Genomic DNA, 20,879 nt, shown 5'->3' with positions numbered 1-20,879 from the left:
GGTTCTCCTTTGATGTCAAAAGCTCATCTTCTATTAATAATGCAGAGGGCTTTTGAATGCAGGCTACTTGTATGGAGTTCCACACTAATAACCTACTTGCTGTGAAATGGGATTCACTTTGGAGAAGCAGTCATTTGTCTGGGTTTTACATGTTCGGAATGAATCCCGGCTCAAAGGGATTTCTTTCAGTGCTCTGCATGATTGCAGCTGAGCCCGGCACGGGTTAGGGAAAGCAGGCAAATCCTAGCCTGCTCCTCCAGCCGAGAATCTGGCAGAAATCACGCGGCCAGATGCAAAGGAGCATGAACAACAAGCCTAAGATGATGCGATCAAATGCCTTGTGCCGTTTTGTCTGGCAACCTTCTATTAATATACTTTAGAGTGCATTTCATGCCTGGACTGCTTTCTTCACCTGTCATTTCCAATAGGCCTTTTTATTTAAATGACAGCATCCAAGGGAGATTGGTGATTAGAGTAGGGGATGGATAGGGGATTTGTGCCTGCATGCCTGTTGTAGGGCCAAAGGCAAGTCACCCAATGTCTCTGTACCCTATCTGTTGAGCAGAACACTTAACCTCACAGTACTCTGGAAGACTGACTGTGGTTTGCAGGTAAAAGTTGCGAAAGGGACCAGAAACTCTTCATTTGTACATGACTTGAGAAATAGAAGCCTGCCTTTGGCTTAGCTGTCAGCACGTGAAGAGGAAAGTGAAAGAAAGAAAAGCTAGGAAGTTTTGCTCCCAAATAAATAAATGAAAGAAGGATTCTTGGGCAGCTGTCTGGGGTAAAAGGACAAATTCTGTAAGGAAAACATTTTATGTTTTCAGGGTTTAAGAAGGATAATTTTAAACATTGGGGAGTAAATATAATGTGTATGAAAGCTCTAACAGTGAGAGCTGACAAGCTCTTTTGAAAGGCTGACTCATTGGGTTTTAGGAGCAGCTGTTGACACCATGTCTGAGCGCATTACACATCAGCCATGGTTAGGAGTTGTTGAAGTATTTGGAGGGGTGTTCTTCATTTGACCTTTCTTGTTCTGGAGAGTGGATTAGTCATAACGACTGGACACAAGCACTTGAGCATTTCAAGAACCTGCTAGTCTTAGGGGTGGCTAATTTTGACCTTTGTGACAGTATGTGAGGAGACCATCTGTTCTCTCTGGTTCATTTAAAAGAAACAACCGCAGCCATTCTTGGATGGCTTCATCACTTCATAAAGATTGCTTTTCTTTTCAGTTAAAGGATAAAGACTGGCCAGAAGTACTTCGATTAATCTTGTTGGTTTTTTTTCTTTGGACTCAGAACTGGTGGTACTTGGGACACCTTTGAGTTCTCCTTTCATTTTCTTGTATTCAACTTCCCAGCAGAGCACCTTCCTTAGAAACACTATTTGTTGTCCTTTGTGTGCCGTGGTTAGCCTGATAAAAACTTGGGGTCCTGTTATGTTGGGCACTGGGTAACTACTGAGAAAGTCCACAACCCCAAGAGCTACCGGTCATGCTGGGAAAGAGACAGAGAGTGGGTGAGAGTTACTTGCTTGAGGAAATTGGAGAACAAACCCCAGGTTTTTTAAGTGCCGGTCTGGTTTCTTTGTCAGCAGTTCCCTATGTTTTACACCACACTGCACACTCACCAGCGAAGTCTCTGAACAACAACCCAGCCAGTTTCCTTTAGGGAAACATGTTGTTAACCCCAGTGCCATAATGCTATGACCTAAAACATATTTTTGAGACTATCTTTGTCTTGGCAATATGAGAAAACTCAGACGGGGAGTGCTTTGCCCTAGTATTTTTTTTTTACGTTTTTTTGGCTTTTTTAGGTTGGATATCTAAAATTGAGCAACCAAATAAAAGATTTTAATCTATCTATATTTTCTATTGTTTTCCTTTTATCCACATACTCCAGGTCTGTTCTCATTTCCACAGCACTCCCCTCACCCATCCAAGCTTTCTTAGGGAAGATGTATTCCTCCCAGCAGACCTCCTCCCATCTACCCCTGGGCTGTTATCACTTACCCTGGCTGGACATCTCCCTCTCAGTCTTGTAATCCCCATTACTAATCCCAGTGTGTTTTGGGCCATGTTCGAAGGAAGTGATAACAGCTCATGAACATTGAATGAGCAAATCCCAATAATCTGTTCTGAAATAAAGAAGAACAGTTTGTATTGCATGTGGCTAGTCAGGGAAGGGGGAGCAGCAAGCAAGTTGCTCAGACCTAGAATTCATCCCAAAGTAAAATCCATGCTCACTTGCACCACCATCTCCTAAGTGCCTCTCTGCTGTTTTGGCAAAAAAGACCCTTGTCCCAGAAAGGCAAAAGCTGTTGCATTCAGGTAGGTTTTGTTAACATCATGCAAGCTTAACAGATCTACTCAGAAATCTCTTAAAACCTGAGGACAACAAATGATCCTAACTTCTTTTTTTGTTGTACCAGGGCATTTCCAGGAAGACAAATACAGAACTATTATATGCTTTAGCACCCCTCTGGGATGCATTTCTGCTCACTGCTGCTTGGACATGTTGCTCCATAAGTTCATTTATTTATTTATTTTTCCTGGAGGCTGGGTGAGGGGAGAGAGGAAACGTATTTCTGGTGGCTCAGGGAACAGATTGTAAAGCCTGTGCTTCTAAGCATTATAGGTTTTGGTCTCACAAGAACTCTGCCCTCTGGAGAGACGCGGCTAAATGAAACTGCTCCATTACATTGTGCTGAACTAGTCCAACCCTCTTTTTGTACAGAGGGTTGAATTAATTTGTATTTCAAAGAAAGGGAAAAGGAGGCAGGAAAAAGTATTTGAGTAAATGGATTTTCTTTCAGTACCTTCTTGTTGTGTTGTTTGTGCATATAGGAGTTGACAGTCCCTTCTCCATCCCCACACAGGTAGAAATTTTGAATATCCACAGAAGAAACAAGTTTTCATAGCAATTGTATGGTGTATTTTCAAAGACCATCATTACTCTTACTTAATGTCAACAAGCTGGGAGCCTGTGACAGCCTCCCAGGGTAGCACAAATGAAAGGAGCTCCTTTACATTCAAATGCAAGCTACCTCTCTTGCAGAGCACTGCAAATTTCACTCGGCTGGGACAAACTGTGCTGTGAAGGAGGGGTAGGAAGTTGGTTAAGAACTGGACACCCGTCCCCCTCACAGGATCTCTTTCTGGGTATGACCTCTTTAACTGCGTGATATTTTAACATATGTAGAATACAAGTCGGGTTCAGAGAACTGTTTTGGAGCAGTGGGAGAGCCCAGGAGGAGTCTGAGCAATGGGTTGTACTGGGTTGCTCTGGGAGCAGTGTACAGCCTGCTGCCCGCCCCACCCCCCTTAGGAGGGGTTGTAATCGCCTGATTTAGACGTACAAGTGAGCAGAACAACTCTTTGCCACAGAGCAAACCACTTTTTCTGCAGACTATTCAAAGAAACTGCATGCATGATGGTTGTATTTCCCTTTCTGCTTCTCATTGTCCTAAGTTTCTGTCATTTGTATAAATGATTATGAAAGCACTCCCAGGGGACCGCACACACGCTCATAAAACTATTGTAAAGAGAAACATTGCAGGCTATTGCTAGAGGCTATTTTATTGTATATTTTCAGGAAACGTCTCGTTTTCTACTGACAAATAGGGAAACTGAGAACTCCAGAGACACGAGTTATTTTCTAAATGGTGTGATTATTCTGTAGAGCTTAGAGTAGGAAATGCCAGCTTTGGCATCTTTGGGGAAGGATGTGCTCTGAGAAGCAGAGGTTGCTATTAGTAAAAAACAGAGGGGGGAAAGCAGAGCTTTTCTTCGTTATTACCCTGAAGTATTTGCAGATCCCTTATTTGTGTATATCACTGGTCACGGCTGGGGCTGGCTCTTTAGAGGAAGATAAGTTCCAGACTAATTCTCTGGTTTGTGGGTGACGGGTATGTGCATAGGTTAATGGTTGTGTAGGTGGCACTGTCACGTGTGGCTAAGTGCACTTGTGGTGACAGGGAGAAGGAGGGTCACTGAAGGAGGAGCTGAGAGGACCTGAGGAAGTATATTTTAGGAGACAGTGCACTCTGCGTGTGTGTGCCCGCACGTGTGTGTGTCTTTGGAGTGGCAGAATCTAGTGGCAAGAGGAGCTCCAAACAAGGTTTGCTTAGAGGATGGGGTAAAATCTGCCTCCTTTTCTAAGTGGGTTGTGATGGGCTGCTCAACTCTGTAGGGGAGCCCTTGACTGACTTGGTCAAGGTCTCAGGTAAGGCCATCGCCACCCTGCTTTGTTTGGCTGCAGGGTGTTGTTTAAGAAGCTCTCTCAGAAGAGCTGCTGCTTTGATTTGGATTCCAGTTGCATTAGCTGCTATGGTGAAGCCAGTGAACTCAATAAGCCTCTTCAGTGCTGTAGCACTCGGGGAGGCGGGAGCTGTGAGTACAACCAGTTTCAGTGCATGAATTCTGGGGAATGTGAAACTCGGGCCAAATCCCTGCACTGGTGCTGCCAGCATAACTGGTACAAAGTGCAGACAGACAGCGGGCCACTGAGACCTCCATCAGTAGAGCACTGTACAGAATGGAGCACGGATATTAACAAGCAGTGAAAAGAAAAGTACAGCTATTGTAATTCTCACAGGTGAGCAGCTGAAACCCTGAAGCATGAAACCCAGTTGCTTTTCTAACTACAGAGTTTCCAAAAAGGGAGCTCATTTGGTAGTTTTGGTTTTGAGGCATAAACTGAGAGCTTATAAAGCTCTCTCCTTCCAACCCCTCTGCTAATGACCATGCAAATATATGTTTTTATCAGCAAAATTAAGCAGGCATGACTGAAAGACACTTGGGAGGGATGGGGAGGGGGAAAGATCTGGTATTCCTTCACTACACATTAGAGGGATAATGAAGCCCCTCAGGGAGCAGATGTGTGTGTGGTGACAAAGTAACTTTAAACTATTATTTCTCTAAGGAGAGTTGCCCTTTAAAGCCTGACAATGTGGTGTTAGGGAGGTTGTGTTCACGGCACTCCTACAATGTGATGCTGCCTTTAAGAAAGGGTGATTGTGGTCTGCTTTCCACTGAGCAGTAGGAAGAAAGCAAAAAGAGACAGGTAGTAGAATGGCGAAAATCTCTTAGGATTTGAGGCTATTTGGTCTTCAGGTTTCAGTTTCAGGCTTTTCTCTCTCACATTCTTAGGACAGGTCAAACTGTTTCAGATCTCTTCTGCACGCCTTTTCTCAGATTTCTGCAAATCAGATTCTAGTTCAGAGAATATTCCCTTGTTAAACCCAAAGTTTCCTGCCCATGTCAGTGGGGCACAGAAGTTATGAAACAAAATGCTGTCAACTGCAGAGCCATCAGTGAGAGTGAGTGAGTCCTTTTCACAGGAATATCAGTCCAATCTGGCTCTCCTTAAGGGATCTGGAAAAACTCCAAGTAATGGGATCCCTCTTTGAAATGATCCTGAACTTTTCAAAACCTCCTCTTCCCAAATTTCAGTAGTCACAAATGATTTTGAGATGAAATACATTTTCCTCCTGTGCATCAGAAACACAGCAAAGCTGCAAGGTGAGATGAGTCAGGGAGTAATTTTGAGCTCTGTTCCCATTTCATCATGTCTCTGCTCCCAGAATCCTTCCCCTTTGCCTGCTACCTCCTTCAAAACAGCTTTCTGCCTTTGGGATTTTTTTCCTTTTTCTTTTCTTTCTTTCTTTCTTTTATTTTTAATAATTCCATCTACATTTCAGATGCGAGCTGCAGCTTGTTTGTAAAATAAATTGGAAGAAGGCTGCCTGATAGCAGCCTCTCAAATGCCATGATTTCCAAGTCTCCAGACCCAATTGGCATGGAGTTGATAGTCTGTCACAAAAAACACTAACACATATGCTTTCCAGTCTATTAAGAGAGTTAATGGAGCTGGTGAGAGGTGGGTGTGAGGAGAGAGTTAAGTTGGCTTTTGAAGTGAGAAGTTTCCTCAGTGCTTCCAGAGAAGTAAGGAGATAAGTTTTGCTTTGTAAGACAGCTTGATGGGCTACCAGGTGCAAGAATAGCAGGGTCAAAGCAGTGACTGCTGGGGACACCATGGCAGTAATTAGCTCTATCCATATGAGGAAAGCGAACTGCCAGTTGCACCCCTCTTAGAGCACCCTGTGGAAGGGCAAGCAGAAGAGTCACAATTTGTAATATTGCTATTTACAATCTTCTGTGGCAAAGACTTCAAAGCCAGTGCATTTCTGGGCTCTCTTTCTAACTTCTGCAGACTTCAATAAAGCATTCTAGAAAATGAGAGTGAGTGAGTTATAGCTGATACTGTAAAACTCTTCACTGAGATGGATTTGACATTGTCTGGGCTCCAGTCCATTTCCCAATGGCACGTCTATTCTTCCTTGATGACAAAGCGTGTCATTCCTTTTTTCTAGAGCACTAACTACTAACTTTTTTATTACCACTTTTTTGCTACACTGGGGCAGTGAGTTGAGGGCTCATAGAGGTCAGACCTGCTTTAGAAAAAAAGCTTGCTCTTCAGCTATAAGAGCAGCATCAGCAAATAATGCTGGTGGGGTTGTAATTGAGTCCTCATTACACTTGGCCATTGCTGGTGCTGATAGGTGAAGAACATGAAGCAATTTGTATGCATAATCTCAGTTTACCCCAGTAGGTAAAGTGCTTATTGCTCAAGTACAGAACAAGCAAAATGTGGGCAGTTTTTCCGGTTTTGGGGTTGGTATTTTTTAGGAATAGTTAACCTCAGTTGTGAAATACAGCTTATTTCACAAATGGAAACGGCATAGGGTGACCCAGCATATTTTTAATTACATGCTGTGATATGAAACCGTTCTCTAATTATGAATCCTTTTAGTGTTTATCTCTTTGCTCTTCTCCAGGAAGGATTTCTAACATGATTCTCTGATTCTTGTGAGCATACAGTTGAACATGCTACATCCTTTTGTAAACAACTTCCTGGACCTACATCATCTATCTATTTCAGCAAATGGGAAGATCTCTTTATTCTGAGTTTCATGCAGATACTCCGTTTGTGAGGACAAATGATCTTCTGGGAAACATTCACGTGCACACTAGGGCTCAAGTCTTTGAAGATATATGCAATTTGCTACTTCATTTCATGGGCACGTAAACAATCAATTGTGTTGCAGTGGATGTGAACAGCTGGTATGATCTATCTGTTGGATTTCAGGAACCCCCTAGACCTTACTACATCAGAAATTAATCTTTCTCAATCTGTCAAAGCCTGTGACCAGATTTCTCTCTGGTTGAGGATTTATCTTCTAATCACTTTCTGAGTAATCTGTACCATGTAGTTTCTTTTCTTGCTGGGTTGGAGAAACACCTTAGGATTGATCATAAGTGATGTGCAGTCTATACCCTGGTTTCCATGCTAGGAGCCTGGCAAAGTCTGACTTGCACTGTGGTCATACCTTGATCCTTTTTCTCCCTAATGTGTTGAGCAATTTCAGATGACGACAAAGATTCTTTCCCCAGCAAATCCTGCATGAGAAAGTACCTTTTAGTACCCTGTCCCTTTGCTCTGCCATCAGTGAAAGGTAGAACTGAAACTCCCATCCATCACTGGCTGGACACTGAGCCTACTTGACATTTCAGCCCTTTTTGGCATCTCTTCTTCCACTGAACAGTGGATCCAGGTTTACTGGGTTTTGCCTCCAATTTTTCCTTTTGTGCAGCCTGAGGTTTTCTGGTGCTGTAGCAAGACAAGTCCCCTGTGAAGTCACACAGCCTCCTGAGGAGGAGGTCCCACCAGTGGAAGCTCCCACCAAGCAGAACCACTCTGATTCCAAGTCCCTCAGGGTGCCAAAGGGTGGACTTGTCCAAATTAAGTCTCAGATATGTGAGAAATGTGCTGTTCTCCCTCTTTGTCTTTTGGAGCCACTCTTGTGATAGATTGATACAGGCATGCAGATGCAATCAGTAAACTGCCTGCCCGTACCTTGTGAATATGGGCTGCTCAGGGCATTCATTCCAGTAGTTGTTAGCAGGACAACGGAGCAGTGCTGAGAAACCAAGAGTATCCCTCAGCCATATGGGAGCTGCCTAAGCTGTTGAGCTTGTAAGCTAGCTACCAGGGGGTTGAATTCACTGAGGAGAGACACTGTATGGTAGAGGGTGTCCTTACCAGCCCGGAGATAAGACCGCCTTGGCGACAGGGGTTATGGCACATTGTGAGGTCTGACCAAGGGCCAAAATTTTTTTCTGCTTGGGGACCACTCCAGAAAGAATTTGCATGCAATTTTTTTTCTTATTTCCTTCCACTCATCTCTTTGTCTGCTGCAATGTCTGAACGAGGTCCAATTGGTTGACAGATTTCTTTGTGCTGCCTGGCTGTTCACTGTCATTCCCAGTGAGGAAACCGGTCATACGGAAGGTATTCAGCACAGCATGAGGAGGAGGCATGAAATCTGGTAGGAAGGCCTGGGGAAGCTGCCACTAATGCCTGAGATGTAGTGAGAGGGTCAGCACACCTTGAGGCTCTCAACTGTGTGTGAAATCCAGGTGTAGTTTTCTGGTGGGTTTCTTCTCACCAGAAAGTGGGGGAATCCCTTACCCTTCCTGCTCTGCTCTTTTAACATTGGATTCTTGTTGCTTGGCACCTCCTAATCCTATAGATAGCTATTTGTTCACTGAATTTTCTCATGCAAGCTGGGAAGCAGAGTGCTTCTGTGAGCTTTAATGTATCTGTATGTTTTAATAATGAATTACTGTTGATTTTATACAAATATCCCTCACTAAGAACTTCAAAGTCTTTGGTGTTTCCCCCCACCCTCCAGACTTTATACTTTTTGCTGTTGCTCTTGTTGACACTCCCATGCGATTCAGCCTTGGAGAAATAAATATTTGTTTAGCTGTTCTCCTGCTGTGCCTGCTCAGTGCGTTTACTTAATGATGACTTCAGTTCAGCTTTGCAAGGGTTTTAGGGCAATAGATTCTCCCAGAAAAACAAGAGACACGTTTGCGGACAACCTTACCTGTGTTCTTTCCCCCCTCTTGCCCCCGCCCCCCTTTTCCCCAGATCAGAGTGTGATTAAATAAATGGGCATGCAAAATGTTCTTTCTTTGCCATGATAGTACATGGCTTTTTATAGCCTTTGTTTCGTATTATCAGTTGCTAAGATCAAAGTTGCTAAGGTCAAAGTTTTGCCTGTTTATTTCTCCACTCTGTTTATCTTGACTTGAAAGAGTGAGTAGAAGGTTGGACTCAAGTAAGTACGTGCTGCCCTTCCGTATCATTAGCTGAATTTTTTTTTGAATCTGTAATTTTCTTCTTTTCATCTAAAACATCAAATCACATTCTGGCTTATAACATTTGCTCTAGAGCCGAAACCAAGCCACTGTTTCAAAACCTGCATGTGTTCATATTTGAAGGGTTTACGTTATGTTTTCTCTACTTCAACCTTCTTGAGTCAAATCAAAGATTTTATTTTTTACTCAGACATCAAGTTGGTCTATGCTATCAGATTTTTTCAAAATGAGGACAAATTTAACCTCTAAAATCTACATTTATGCACCTAAATGAAGGCTCAGCTTTTTTTCCATTCCTGGAAGTGCAGCACTACCTGGCAAAGAAATGAACGGGTGATTTTATTAATGCCATTGCCGTTAGAAGTAATTTTGCACAGCTGAAACTGGAACTCTTCTATTAAGAAAAAAATACAAAAGAAAAAAAAAAAACCCAACCCAAAACCCCCAAACCCCACAAAATAGCATTATAAAAATTCAAACTCTGGAAAGATCCAAATTTGGGTCTTTTTTGGCCATTTGCAAAACCTTCTTTGAATTATTTAAACTACTTATGCTTCACTTCTGAAATATGGCAAGTATAATTGTGCCAACAACTAGATCCAACTTCTGAGCTATTTTCTGCCAGAAAGCAAAAATCATTTCAGTGAAGTAATACATCAGACTCTCTCTTCATCTATTTCCAGCTGATGAGGTTTCAGCTTATAGCAGAGATTGTTTTTTATTAGGCCCTGAGTACATGACCTGGCACTTGTGCAGCTGAGTTTCATCTGACTACTATCACTCTGGTCCTCGAAGTCATCCCAATGCTTTTTTTTTTGTATGAGATTCAGAGCCTCCTCCATAATGATGATTCATTCCGCAGTGTGTCATCAGCAAATTTTATTGGCATGGTCCTCCTTTACCGTGCCAAGAACTGTGATGAAAATATTATGTAAGATTTATCTCAAGAATCATCTATGAGGAATTAAACTCATAACCTTCCTATAACCTGACTGAAATCATGGGAAATAGAGCTGAAAAGGACCTCAAGTCCAAACTGTATCCCAAAGACATGAACCATACTCAGCAGATCCTCGTCCAATTTGTTCTTAAACATAGTTGATGAGATTCCATAATCTTCTTAGATACTCTATATCAGTAACTGAGTCTCCTACTCACTGGAGTACTTCTGTCCCTAATGTCTGCCCTGAATCACTTCTCTGACATTTTCCTTGTTTTCACTGTGCCAAATACAGCCATAGAATTAGCTCATTCCCCTTGTGAGTGATGCTTCTGCTCACAAACCACAATACCATGTTCTGACAAGTTTGTTGTCTTCTTACTTTGAGCTGGCTCCATACACCCATATTCATCAGCTGATGCTTTTGTGCACTAAAAGTTCCACCACAGGCATTCGTTTGAACATGAAGCACTATCCTTTGAAATGAATGGTTACTTGACTTATGAAGCAATCCCCGGAGCATGACTATCTTCCTTTATGTTTCTGAATTTTAACTCATGACAAAGCTTCCTTTTGGAGGAAATTATATGATATGTACATAGTGGAATACATTCTGTGTACAACTTACCACAAAGCTAAATATTATGTTACCACAAAGACAACAAGTTGCATTTGGAAACCCCTATATATAATGCTAATAAGAAACCCAATTCCATCTTATTCTAATTAACCTGGAAAGCCTTCCTTTTTATAGCATGAGAGAGACTTCAAGACATTCAGAATGTTAATAAACCCACAGGTATTTCCATTCTTTATACCTTCTGGTATATCCACTGTTCATCAAGAATTGTTGCTCATTTCAGTATTAGTCTTGTTTTCTCGGTCTAGAGAAGTTTAACATTTTGAACGATGGCATCTAATTTTTTTAAATAAGAAAGAAATCTTATTTTGTCTGGTTTTGATAAGAGATGGACTTGATAAATAGTAACATTGTGTTAGCAAGAAAAGACACTAGCCTTAAGGGTCAATAGGAGGACCCTGGATAGCTCAAAGAATTCACCATGGGCACAATGACTGAACAGTAAGATATGTTAAGGGTCCTTTATGTTTCACTGGCAATGTAAAAGTCTTAAACCAGGAGATGTTAAGGCCTTTTATGCAACAGATCCAAGTTGGATCTACTAAGTGCTTTTTTTTTCTTTTTTTTTTTTGTGGTGGTCACTAGCTTACGCTGAGCCCGGACTGACTCAGTCTAATGGTTATGAGGTTTGTGAGTAGAGTCTGATAACCAAAATGAAATCAGAATCCATTTTTCCGTCTAGTTGGTAGGAACAAGCTCTGAGACTTGAATCAACCTGAAGATGAGCTCCCCTTTAGTCTCCAGATGTCATGCCTTCAAAGGAGAGCTAAAACTCATTTATGGAAATACCTGGAGTTCTCGTCTCCACCCCTCAAATGAATAGTCATAAAGCTGTAGGGTTCTTAAAGTCCGATCTTCAGCAATAGCACAAAATACTGCCTTTTATACTGTACTGCTAATGCTGTAAAATAGCGCAGTATATTTTTCCACACAGAGAGGAACACCCAGTTAACATTTAAGTTAGTGAAATGGAAATTTGTGTGACCTAATTTAAGAACCAGTCAAATGTCTTAGGTGAGAAAGTTTCACTAAAACGTAAATGCCACTGTATTTCTACTTTGCTTAAAAGAGGCCAGGGTAAGGGACTGGGGAGAATGGTTATGATACAGGGGAATGCAGTAGAGAGAAGGAACCCAATATCCAAATAATAATCCAGTTTACCTTTGAGAATGGAGGGTCTGGAAGGTTCACTTTCAACTGATGCATATAACAGGCTTTCTTTGTGTTATCCAAAAGGGGAGGAGAAAAGCTGATGTTACTAGCAAACTGAGATTAATTTTGTGAAAGTTTGCAAGGCATTATTTATAGTCTGCGTGCCAGAACTGTGTTTCCATTAATGGTCTCTCCAGGCCATGCTCGAAAAATAGTGCAGTCTCATATAGTGTAAATGAGACTTGGCAATGTGACTTTAACTGTTTCCTATTTTAACAGACTCCTTTCCAACCCTTCTCTTGTTCCACTCATGAACTGTCTTCATGTCTTTGTGTTCTTCCTCCTGCAGTCCAGTACATCGTTCAACAGAGATGCTGTGAAAGCAGGGACGGGCCGGCGTTTTCTTGGTGGGCTGTTAAATGATACATCCTACTGCTACACTCTGGAAGTCTCATTCTACAGCTACATATTGGGTGGACCTACTTCTGCTGTCCCCTACACAGAAGAAGCATGTATCCTTTTGAAATCCTTCCTCCTCTTGCAGCACACGTGAACTGGGCACTTAAGGTAAATACTTCTATCTCACTAAGAGTTTGCTGAGATAGGAACACACAAGTGGAAATGTGAGTCTGCTCCTGATGCTTTAATTTCCCTCATATTGATTCTCCATACTGTGGAAATTCAAGAAGAGAAAGGCATATTAGATCAAATAAGCCATTTCCCTCTTGTAGGAGATTGTCTCACACACTTGTAATAGAAACTAGTCCTGGAGAGCCTCTGATCCATTCCCTTTCACAGTCTTCCATTTCTTTTTTCATTTCTCTCCTTATTCTCTCATTATCCCTGTGTTTGTATTATTGTTTTAATAGCAAGTTGAAAGTGCATTTTTGGTACTGAGTTACAATATCTTCTCCGCCTTTGAACTGCAGCCAAAAGGCTCTAAAGGATCCATTAGGTTCTGCAGCTGCCTCAGGGCCAGGCCTTTAATACTAGTTGACAAAGAAATGGAAAGCGAGTTCTGCAAAAAAACCTGACAAAGTTGTTCGCATTTTTGAGTGCTCAAATAGAGGCAATGCTCATTCCTCAAAAAACACGTATCCATCTGGCTATCTCAATGTATCAACAATTTGTAGAATTGTTCTGACTGGTCTTATGATCTGTTTTTATGTTTTTCTCTTTCTTTTTGTCACCATGCTCAATCAAATAACCAGTGCCCATACTTCAAGCTTGGGTGTCTTGTTTCATTTTGTCATTCTATCTTGGTAGCTTTTGAAATTTCCACGAATTTAGAAACACTGCAGAGGGAAAAAGATTAGCTATGATTGCCTATTTACCCCTCCAGTGCATTTCAGAAGCTGGGTAAGGTTTACAGTTTTAGGGTAGTGAGGGGGAAATTTTCATGAGAGACATAATTCTTCAGCATCCATGCATATGTGCACACTGTGTGGGAATGAGAATGAGAGACAGGGAGCAGGGAAAGTAATTCTTAATCATTTGGGGTTTTCTGATTTGGCTTCTCCACTGAAAGTGAACTTTGGGGGAAGGAGGGGGATGAATATATTCAAGTGACTTAGACTTGAGCGTTTGGAATACAAGCTCTTTTTTGCCTAGCAAGGTTAACTCTTTCCCAGGAACAGCTTCTTGCAACATACACATATATACTACATCTTGCCACTGAGGAAAAAATTGTCATTACTGTTAGGTTTAGGAATTAATTTTCTTGTGTTGGTATTTTGGCGTTTTAAGAACATGTGCCTTAGTTTCACCTTTAATTTTCCTCCTCACTTAGTACTCATTGTACTGACAACTGCTTATTTATCTTCCTTATTTATCAAGCACAGTTTTTGCAGTGAGGGGTGGGAAGAGTCCCTATACCAATGACATCATGATTCCCTTGAATATATTTTTCTTGATGACTTGTAGGTCATGCTGGCTTAGTTTCCTTTTCCATAAAGATTTTTGTTTTGTGCTGCACATTACAGAGGTTTCAGGTGTGGGGTCTAACATTATCTATTTGCTTGGCTTGCCTTCTGCAGACAAAGCTGCATCACTCTCAGTTCATTCATTGTGACCATCAGCAGCTGGAGCAGAGAAAACAGGCCCCGGATCACAGAGATCCTTCTTGGTGGTGATGTATGGAAAGCTCAAGCAGCAGCTTGATTTCTACAGTGACAGTTTCACCTAGCTGAGAGAAAAAGGAGGAGAAACTGGTTTTGACTGGCCTGGCAGACAGCAAGCAGGGAAGGCTCTTTGTCCATGTAGTATACTCCGCTGGCATTTTGCCCTGGTAGGTTTTATTATTTCCTTTGCAATGGAGGGATTCTATCAAGAGTGTGGCTTATGACAGCTCTTCCTCATGTGTGCAGTTTCCTAGTTCAAGGAAGGAATGGAGCTGCTTGAAGCAGTCTCCTGACTGGTCTGCTCTAACACAGGAGTGGCTGGATTTATGCACATCCTATCCTGGCAGGGGAGAAGTTTCATATCACCGAAGTGCCTGTGACTGAAAGTAAAACAATTGCAGAACGTTCCAATTTAGCCTGAACAGCTCTTCCAAGCTATTTGCAAGTCAGTGATTAATTAATGCTCAGATTTTTTAATGGACCTGAACCAAAGACACAGCCAGTCAGTTCATATTGGCCTCCAAGGACAGGCGTGATTTTATTAACTATCTAGCTACATGCAGGCAGCAAGTCAAGCAAATAAATGAAGAAAATACAGTGAGCCCAAAAACCGTGAACTGATAGGGCAAGTATTCAGGAAATCTGCCTTCCAAGATGTATTTCTTAGGACTTTGTTCATCCCACCGTGATGTTATTGGGTTGTGGATTTTTTTGTTTTGTTTTGTTTTTAATAGAAGCAGGATCAGGGAGGCTAGGATTGTTCAAGCTTCTAGTGTCGGATTAAGATGTGCAGACTGAGGCTCAGCCTCAAATTCAGGGACCCCATGGCCTTGAACGGAGACTACAAGGCAGATCACACCCCGCATTCAGAAGGTAGCCATACTGGCTCCATGTAGAGACCAAAACAAATTAGGATCTCCAGGTTCTACAAAAATACTTATTTAGCCTAATGTTATTCCTGTTGACAGGTAAGAAAACTGGACAAACTCTGAATAGTCCTCTGTTTGCGCTGCTGGCATGTCATTCTACCTGTCAGCTTCTTTCCTTTACAGCATTCGTGGCAAAGAAGATCATAATACTACCCTCTTTCATGCTATTATATAAGTGGATTAGGTTTGTTGTTGGGTTTTTTTTTTAAAATCTCTTCATGTTCCTCAGGGTTTACATGCTAACCCTATGATCTATACAAACCTCTATGTGAGCCTGTAATAGATATATTTCTACGTTGGGTAGGATTATGCATTTTGTTCAGACTTGTGTGACTGAAACACACTTTGTAATTATTGAGATAAATGGATACTTTACATGCATGAAAATGGGAGACAGACTTCCAGTCTGATAAGTTATTTGAATTCTGACATTGTTAGTGTGGACAGTAACTTTTTTCAATAAGAACAGTAAGAAATCTAAAAAAAAAAGAAGGGAAGGTATCATTAAAAGTAGAAAACTGCTCCAATTTACTCCAGTTAGTATGATTGAAAGTATTCTCCTAAATGAAATACTTCAAAGATTCAGGATTTAGAGGATTACACCTGGTATGTTCTATAAAAAAAAATTTGCCCCTGAGGCTGCACTATTTAAATGAAATCCAGGAGTGAAGGATCTTCCATCAATCTGTGCAGGGGGTATGTGTTTGGGACATATATGGTGGGATAACAGCGTCCTGCGGAGCGTTGAATTTCTGGCCTCTTCTAACACAGAGAGCTAACAGGGTTGCATGAATACCTCGGGCCTCAATTAGCGTTATATCAGTAACGGTTACTGCTGGAGTGTCTCTTGTATTTTCATCCTGCAAACAGAGCACTGCATCAGGTGCAACTTCCCGAATGTCCTGTTATACATTCCTTCAGAGGTATGTGTGTGCCTGGTAGGTCTGTGTCTAACTGATATGTACCTGGTGTACGAGAAACATTAGGGATATGTTCTATAAGCCTGGCTCTGCAGAATACCCTATGATAACATGTGCTGTAGATAACAGTGAATGGACTCTGTTTTGAAGGCATAATAAGAGGATTGTAGGCTTGTCGGTTACTTGCCTGGAAGTGGACAGAGAAATGTTTAAAACCCTTCTCCCACACGCACACATTTGGTGGTAACTGATTAAAAAGGCAGCGCAGCAACAGTTTGCTCAGCACCAGGTAAAGAAGCTTTAAAATGAGCTGATATGCTTCCATTAAATACCGTGTTTTACTAGGTATTTACAGGGCTTATGACACAAGGCATGTAAACTGCTCTGTAACATTCACCACCAGCAGCTCAACTGCTGAGCTGTCTAGATACACACCAGCCTCATAGCTGGGCAGGGAATAAAGGATAAAAGCGGGGGAGGAAGGATGAATCCCCAGCTGTAGGACTCTGAGCGCTGCTCTGATAGCACACCCAGAATTGCTTTCCACTACAGCTGCTGATCAGCAGCTGTCACAGCCTGACCTGAGAGTGGCCAGTAAAGGAGTCTCACATCAACAGTTTTAAAATCTATTGGGTTCATTTTTTAGAGTGTTTGAACTGGATCCCTGCTGCACAGCAGGCAGCCCATAAGAAAGCATAAAAGGTTTTACTCTTCCAAAGACTAGCCATGAGGTAGGAAGACAGAAATGATGGAGACTAGGCAAGAACTAGTATGATTGTAGCCTGGTAGCTGTAGGGGAGAATAATCATCAAGATGGATGGGCACAACAATTGTCAGTGTGTCCATGGCTTTTTTGTGTATTTTAATCTTAATTCTAAGCTTCCTCCAGGTGGGGAAGGCCCTCATCCAAAGACGGGCCTTTAATCATCTATGTGTATGGTTTTACTCATTCAACAGGAGACTGGAACCCTGGACTGAGAGTCTGGTGGAACAGTTCTCCTTTGTACGGCTTTTCTAAGCACACCACTTCACCTCTCTAATTTAATGTTCTCAATATAAAGGATGGATTCAATGAACCTTCTTTTGTAAAAAAAAACCCAAACAAACAAACAAAACAAAAAACATTTTGGAAGCCATGGGTGAAGAATAAAGAAGAAAGAGCCACTACTAATATTATCTCAAGGTCTTTCCACATTACGAAAAGCTGAGAAATTATGTCAATACTTTAAAACAGTATAGCTGAACCAACTTGCAAAGATATCACTTGGTATCTTCTGTTTCACTGAACATGTTGAATTGGAAGCTTTGCATCCCTTAAACAGAGCATAGTTGCACTGCTGAACTCTCCTGTTTATGCACATAAAAATGTATTTATGTGGCTACAGCCACAGAATGAAAGCTCGGATTGACTGGAGTCTCTTCAGGTGCCTAACAGGAACTCGCATCTTGGACTCTTGGCACAGTTGGGACCACTGGGTCCGCTCTCTTTCTTAACTTCAAGCAGAATATCAGCCTGCTGCTTGACTGGGGACTTGAGAAGTTAAATCCCCAGGAGGAAACAGTCATTTGCTTATATCCAGATTCCTTTTAAAGAGTACTTGGATCTCAGTAAATGCCTGTCCTGGGGAAATGAAATCTGTATGCAAACTACAATTCCAGTAAAAGCATCTATAACTTTTAGAGCTTCATGGACCTGCCAGTCCTCTAGGGCAAATGTACTTGGTTATTTTGGGCTTTTTTACAGTTCTTTTTTTGGCAATTGCCTGTCCTGATCCTCCTAGCTCTGTTAGTGATATCCTTAAGAGAAGATCCTCATGAGCCAGATTATGGCTCATTCCCACCCAGTAAAGGCAATATTACTAGCAAAAGCCAATGAGGTATGAAAGGCTGTGCTGATAAAGCTGAGGGAGCTCTGCAGAGGTTATCCAGTGTGGCTTATGTTTGAACTTGAGTTAGAGCTTGTTGCCAAGATGATTTCAAATTCAATCGGGCACATGCTCAGGAAAAGACCTCCAGAGGTCTACATCTTCATCCTTCCTCTGCTAAGCTCCTAGAAACAGGCTCCTTTCTATGTGTTGCAAAAAGTGGCATTAATCCCAATCCTGCCGATTTTCCTAAGAGTGACCTCGTTGCACATCATCTCTCCAGTATTTGGTTATTTCTCTGTACCATGTTTTGGGCTGTCTTTGAGGAAAGGAAACAAAATCCCCTTACAACTCCCCAGTCTGTGTGAAAGTGTCAGGGTTTACAGCCACAATTTCAAATGCTCTTAATATTACTGGAAGCATAGAGTTAAATTATAGAGTTGTAAAGTTACTTTATAGTGATAACGCTGTCAAGCATCAATATCTCTGCCCCAGGGCACCATGGAAACTCAGTTAATGATGTAAGAAGCTGATATTTTTCAGGGCTGCAGCTGTTGGCTCATACCCAGAAGGAATCTGTGTGTTTGTTCATATTGGGTATATACAGGGGGACCTGCTCAAAAAAAATTAAGAAACAGTGAAAGTCTGTTTAATGAAGTGCAGTGGAATGAAAGTGCAAAGCAGTATATGGTGTTGCAGCATGCACACCTCTTTCCCTCACAGTGTTCAATACAGTGGACAGTGCTGCAGAAAAAGACTTATTTTACTGTAAGAGAGGCTGTTTGTGGGGGGGAGTATGTAGATTTGTTTATCTAGTTCCCTGTAGCACTGACTGCATCAATCTATGCAGACACCGTCTGGGAGTATCAGTAAAGAAATGGAAATTAAGGCAAGTGACTACAGTCAACTTAGGAATATCTATAATTTTTGTAATGGATTTCTTAGCATCTGTATCCCAGCATGCTTTGATAGCCTCAGTTGAAAGATGCTATAAAAGTGCAAAGTGTTATTATAAAGGTGTTTTTTTCTTTTAAAGAAAGAATTATATTTTTTTTTGCTGACATGTAGAATATCAGTCTTGGAAGGCATCTTCAAAGTATTTCCTGGGGACTTAACCATATTATTCCAGTTACCTTTTGGCTAGGAGCCAGGTATCAAATACCATGCATGTTAGTGGGGAAATGGTCTTGTAGTTAACTGCTGCAGTAAGAGCCATCCTGAGTAACTGGTTTATTTCTCTGTGTGCCCAGGTGCTTTTTATGCTGCCTGTTTGGTAAGCATCCGCCTGGCTTTCTGTGCGGAAGGAGGGAGAGCAGGTCTGACTCACGGTCCTGTTTTAAGTAGAAGTGAAGGGAGTTTGTAAGCTGAGGATCTAGTCTTGAGGGGAATGAAGCATCAGAGGTACTGAGAGCCTACCTGTCCTATCAGACTTCAAGGTACAATTTAGACTGAGCACCATGGTTTGCTCCAGAGTTGTGTTGTCCCTGAGCATTGTAAAAGAGGACCCCATGAGGGTGTAGATTAATTTCCTTCCTCTTGTGTACACAGATTTCTTTCCCAGGGATACTAAGGTTGAGAGAAGAGAAGAGATGGTTGTTGTGGGACCAGAATGTAAGCAGGGTGCATATCCAGACCCACAGAAATGCTCTCAAGTCAGTTTTAGACATAAATGCAGGAGCTCATCTTCTTTGAAGAGCAGAAAGACTTCTGTAGCTGTGAGGCTGGACTAAGGAATTTGCACAGGTTGATTTGAGAGCCGTCAATATTTACAACCTTATTCGGGAACAGGGACCTTGTGGACAGTGGGAGCATAAGCATCTTGCAGAGACACATGTGCAAATATCGTCCCTGCTTCCTGCCAGCTGTCTTCAACTCGGTGCTGGCAGAGAATGTGCTCTTTGGCCTAGGTAGGGCTGTATCCAGTGACACGGGAAGACTGATCCTTATAAGCCAGCCAAGATGAGGAAGCCCAGCTCTGAAAATGATCTTATATCCAACGCAGCCTTCGGGGTTTCTGCTGAGACAATGCCTGCTAACTGGTGCCAAACTGCCACTGAGGTTTTACTGATTGAAATCCCCATCAGTGCTTTCCATTCAAGCTATCAATGACTTAAGGTTGCTATCAGGCCAGCTAAATCAGTGGCCCGCAAGCACAGAACTCTCTAACTCAAAATGGTTTTGATGGTGGTATAAAAAACCATAAACTTTGCCAGTTAATAATAAAAACAGTTACATTTTTCTATTAGTATTTCTCTTACACACGGGAGAAAATAACTTCGACCAAGCACAGGTGATGCTTTTGCTGAATGGTTGGAAGGTGAAGTTGATTACATGAGTGATTGCAGAGTTGTGGCTAACATAAACAAGGCGGGGAGCTCCCTCCAGGCACTGCTATCCCTCTTGGAACTGGCTTTCAAGGTCTTGAATGCCTCTCATGAACTGGCTTTTCTATAAACTTGTATTTTTCCTTTGTCTTATAAGCAACTTAGACAAAACTAAGCATATGGAACTGATAGTGAGGCTCTTGGGTGCTCAGAACACCATACAAATGCTATTAGACCCGTAGTTAAAATAATTCTTTGGTAAATGTTAAATTCCTATTAGTAACACTTGCTAAACTTAAGTGCAAAGGAAAGGGCAAGGCTAATCTGAAAGGCAACGGAGAGCAGGGCTTAAAAGATATTAACAATTTGTTGGAAATGTCTGAGGGGAGTGGTTAATATGGCTAAAGAGTAATGTCTGTGGGTTGAAGATTTAGGTTGGGAGAGGGCTTTAGCCAGTGCTGTGCTTTGGAGCTTTCCCAAATGTCAATGGGAATGAAAGGAAAAAAGCCATACAGAATAAGGCATTTTTCAAAAAGCAATAAACAGAAAAATTGCAGTGCCTCTGTGATAGGTCTCTGCTTTTCTGCCAGCTTGTAGTGGCATTTGTGTGTCTCCATGTTTGCCATCTTTTTGCTCTTCTCTGTGTCTCTTCACTTCTAGCTGAGTCTTCTCCCCTGTGCCTGCCCATCTTTTGCCTGTATCCTCACCATCTTGTTTGCAGTTTTAGGTTGTTACATCTACCCCATGCCTTTCTGTCATC

General features: G+C 41.8%; 1 protein-coding gene across 1 annotated transcript in view; it reads left to right on the top strand.

Annotated features, from left to right (window-relative positions):
* Window positions 1–20,879, top strand: part of AGBL4 (AGBL carboxypeptidase 4) — a 948,642-nt gene that overhangs the window by 851,210 nt on the left and 76,553 nt on the right. The window contains exon 11 of the mRNA XM_059822199.1: window positions 12,311–12,473. Coding sequence (XP_059678182.1) covers window positions 12,311–12,473 — 163 coding nt within the window. The remainder of the gene's footprint in view (window positions 1–12,310; window positions 12,474–20,879) is intronic.

Source organism: Gavia stellata, chromosome 10 (genome assembly GCF_030936135.1).
Source record: "Gavia stellata isolate bGavSte3 chromosome 10, bGavSte3.hap2, whole genome shotgun sequence".
Classification (NCBI taxonomy): domain Eukaryota; kingdom Metazoa; phylum Chordata; class Aves; order Gaviiformes; family Gaviidae; genus Gavia; species Gavia stellata.
Note: the sequence above shows the minus strand (reverse complement) of the source record. Positions and strands in the feature narration are given on the sequence as shown.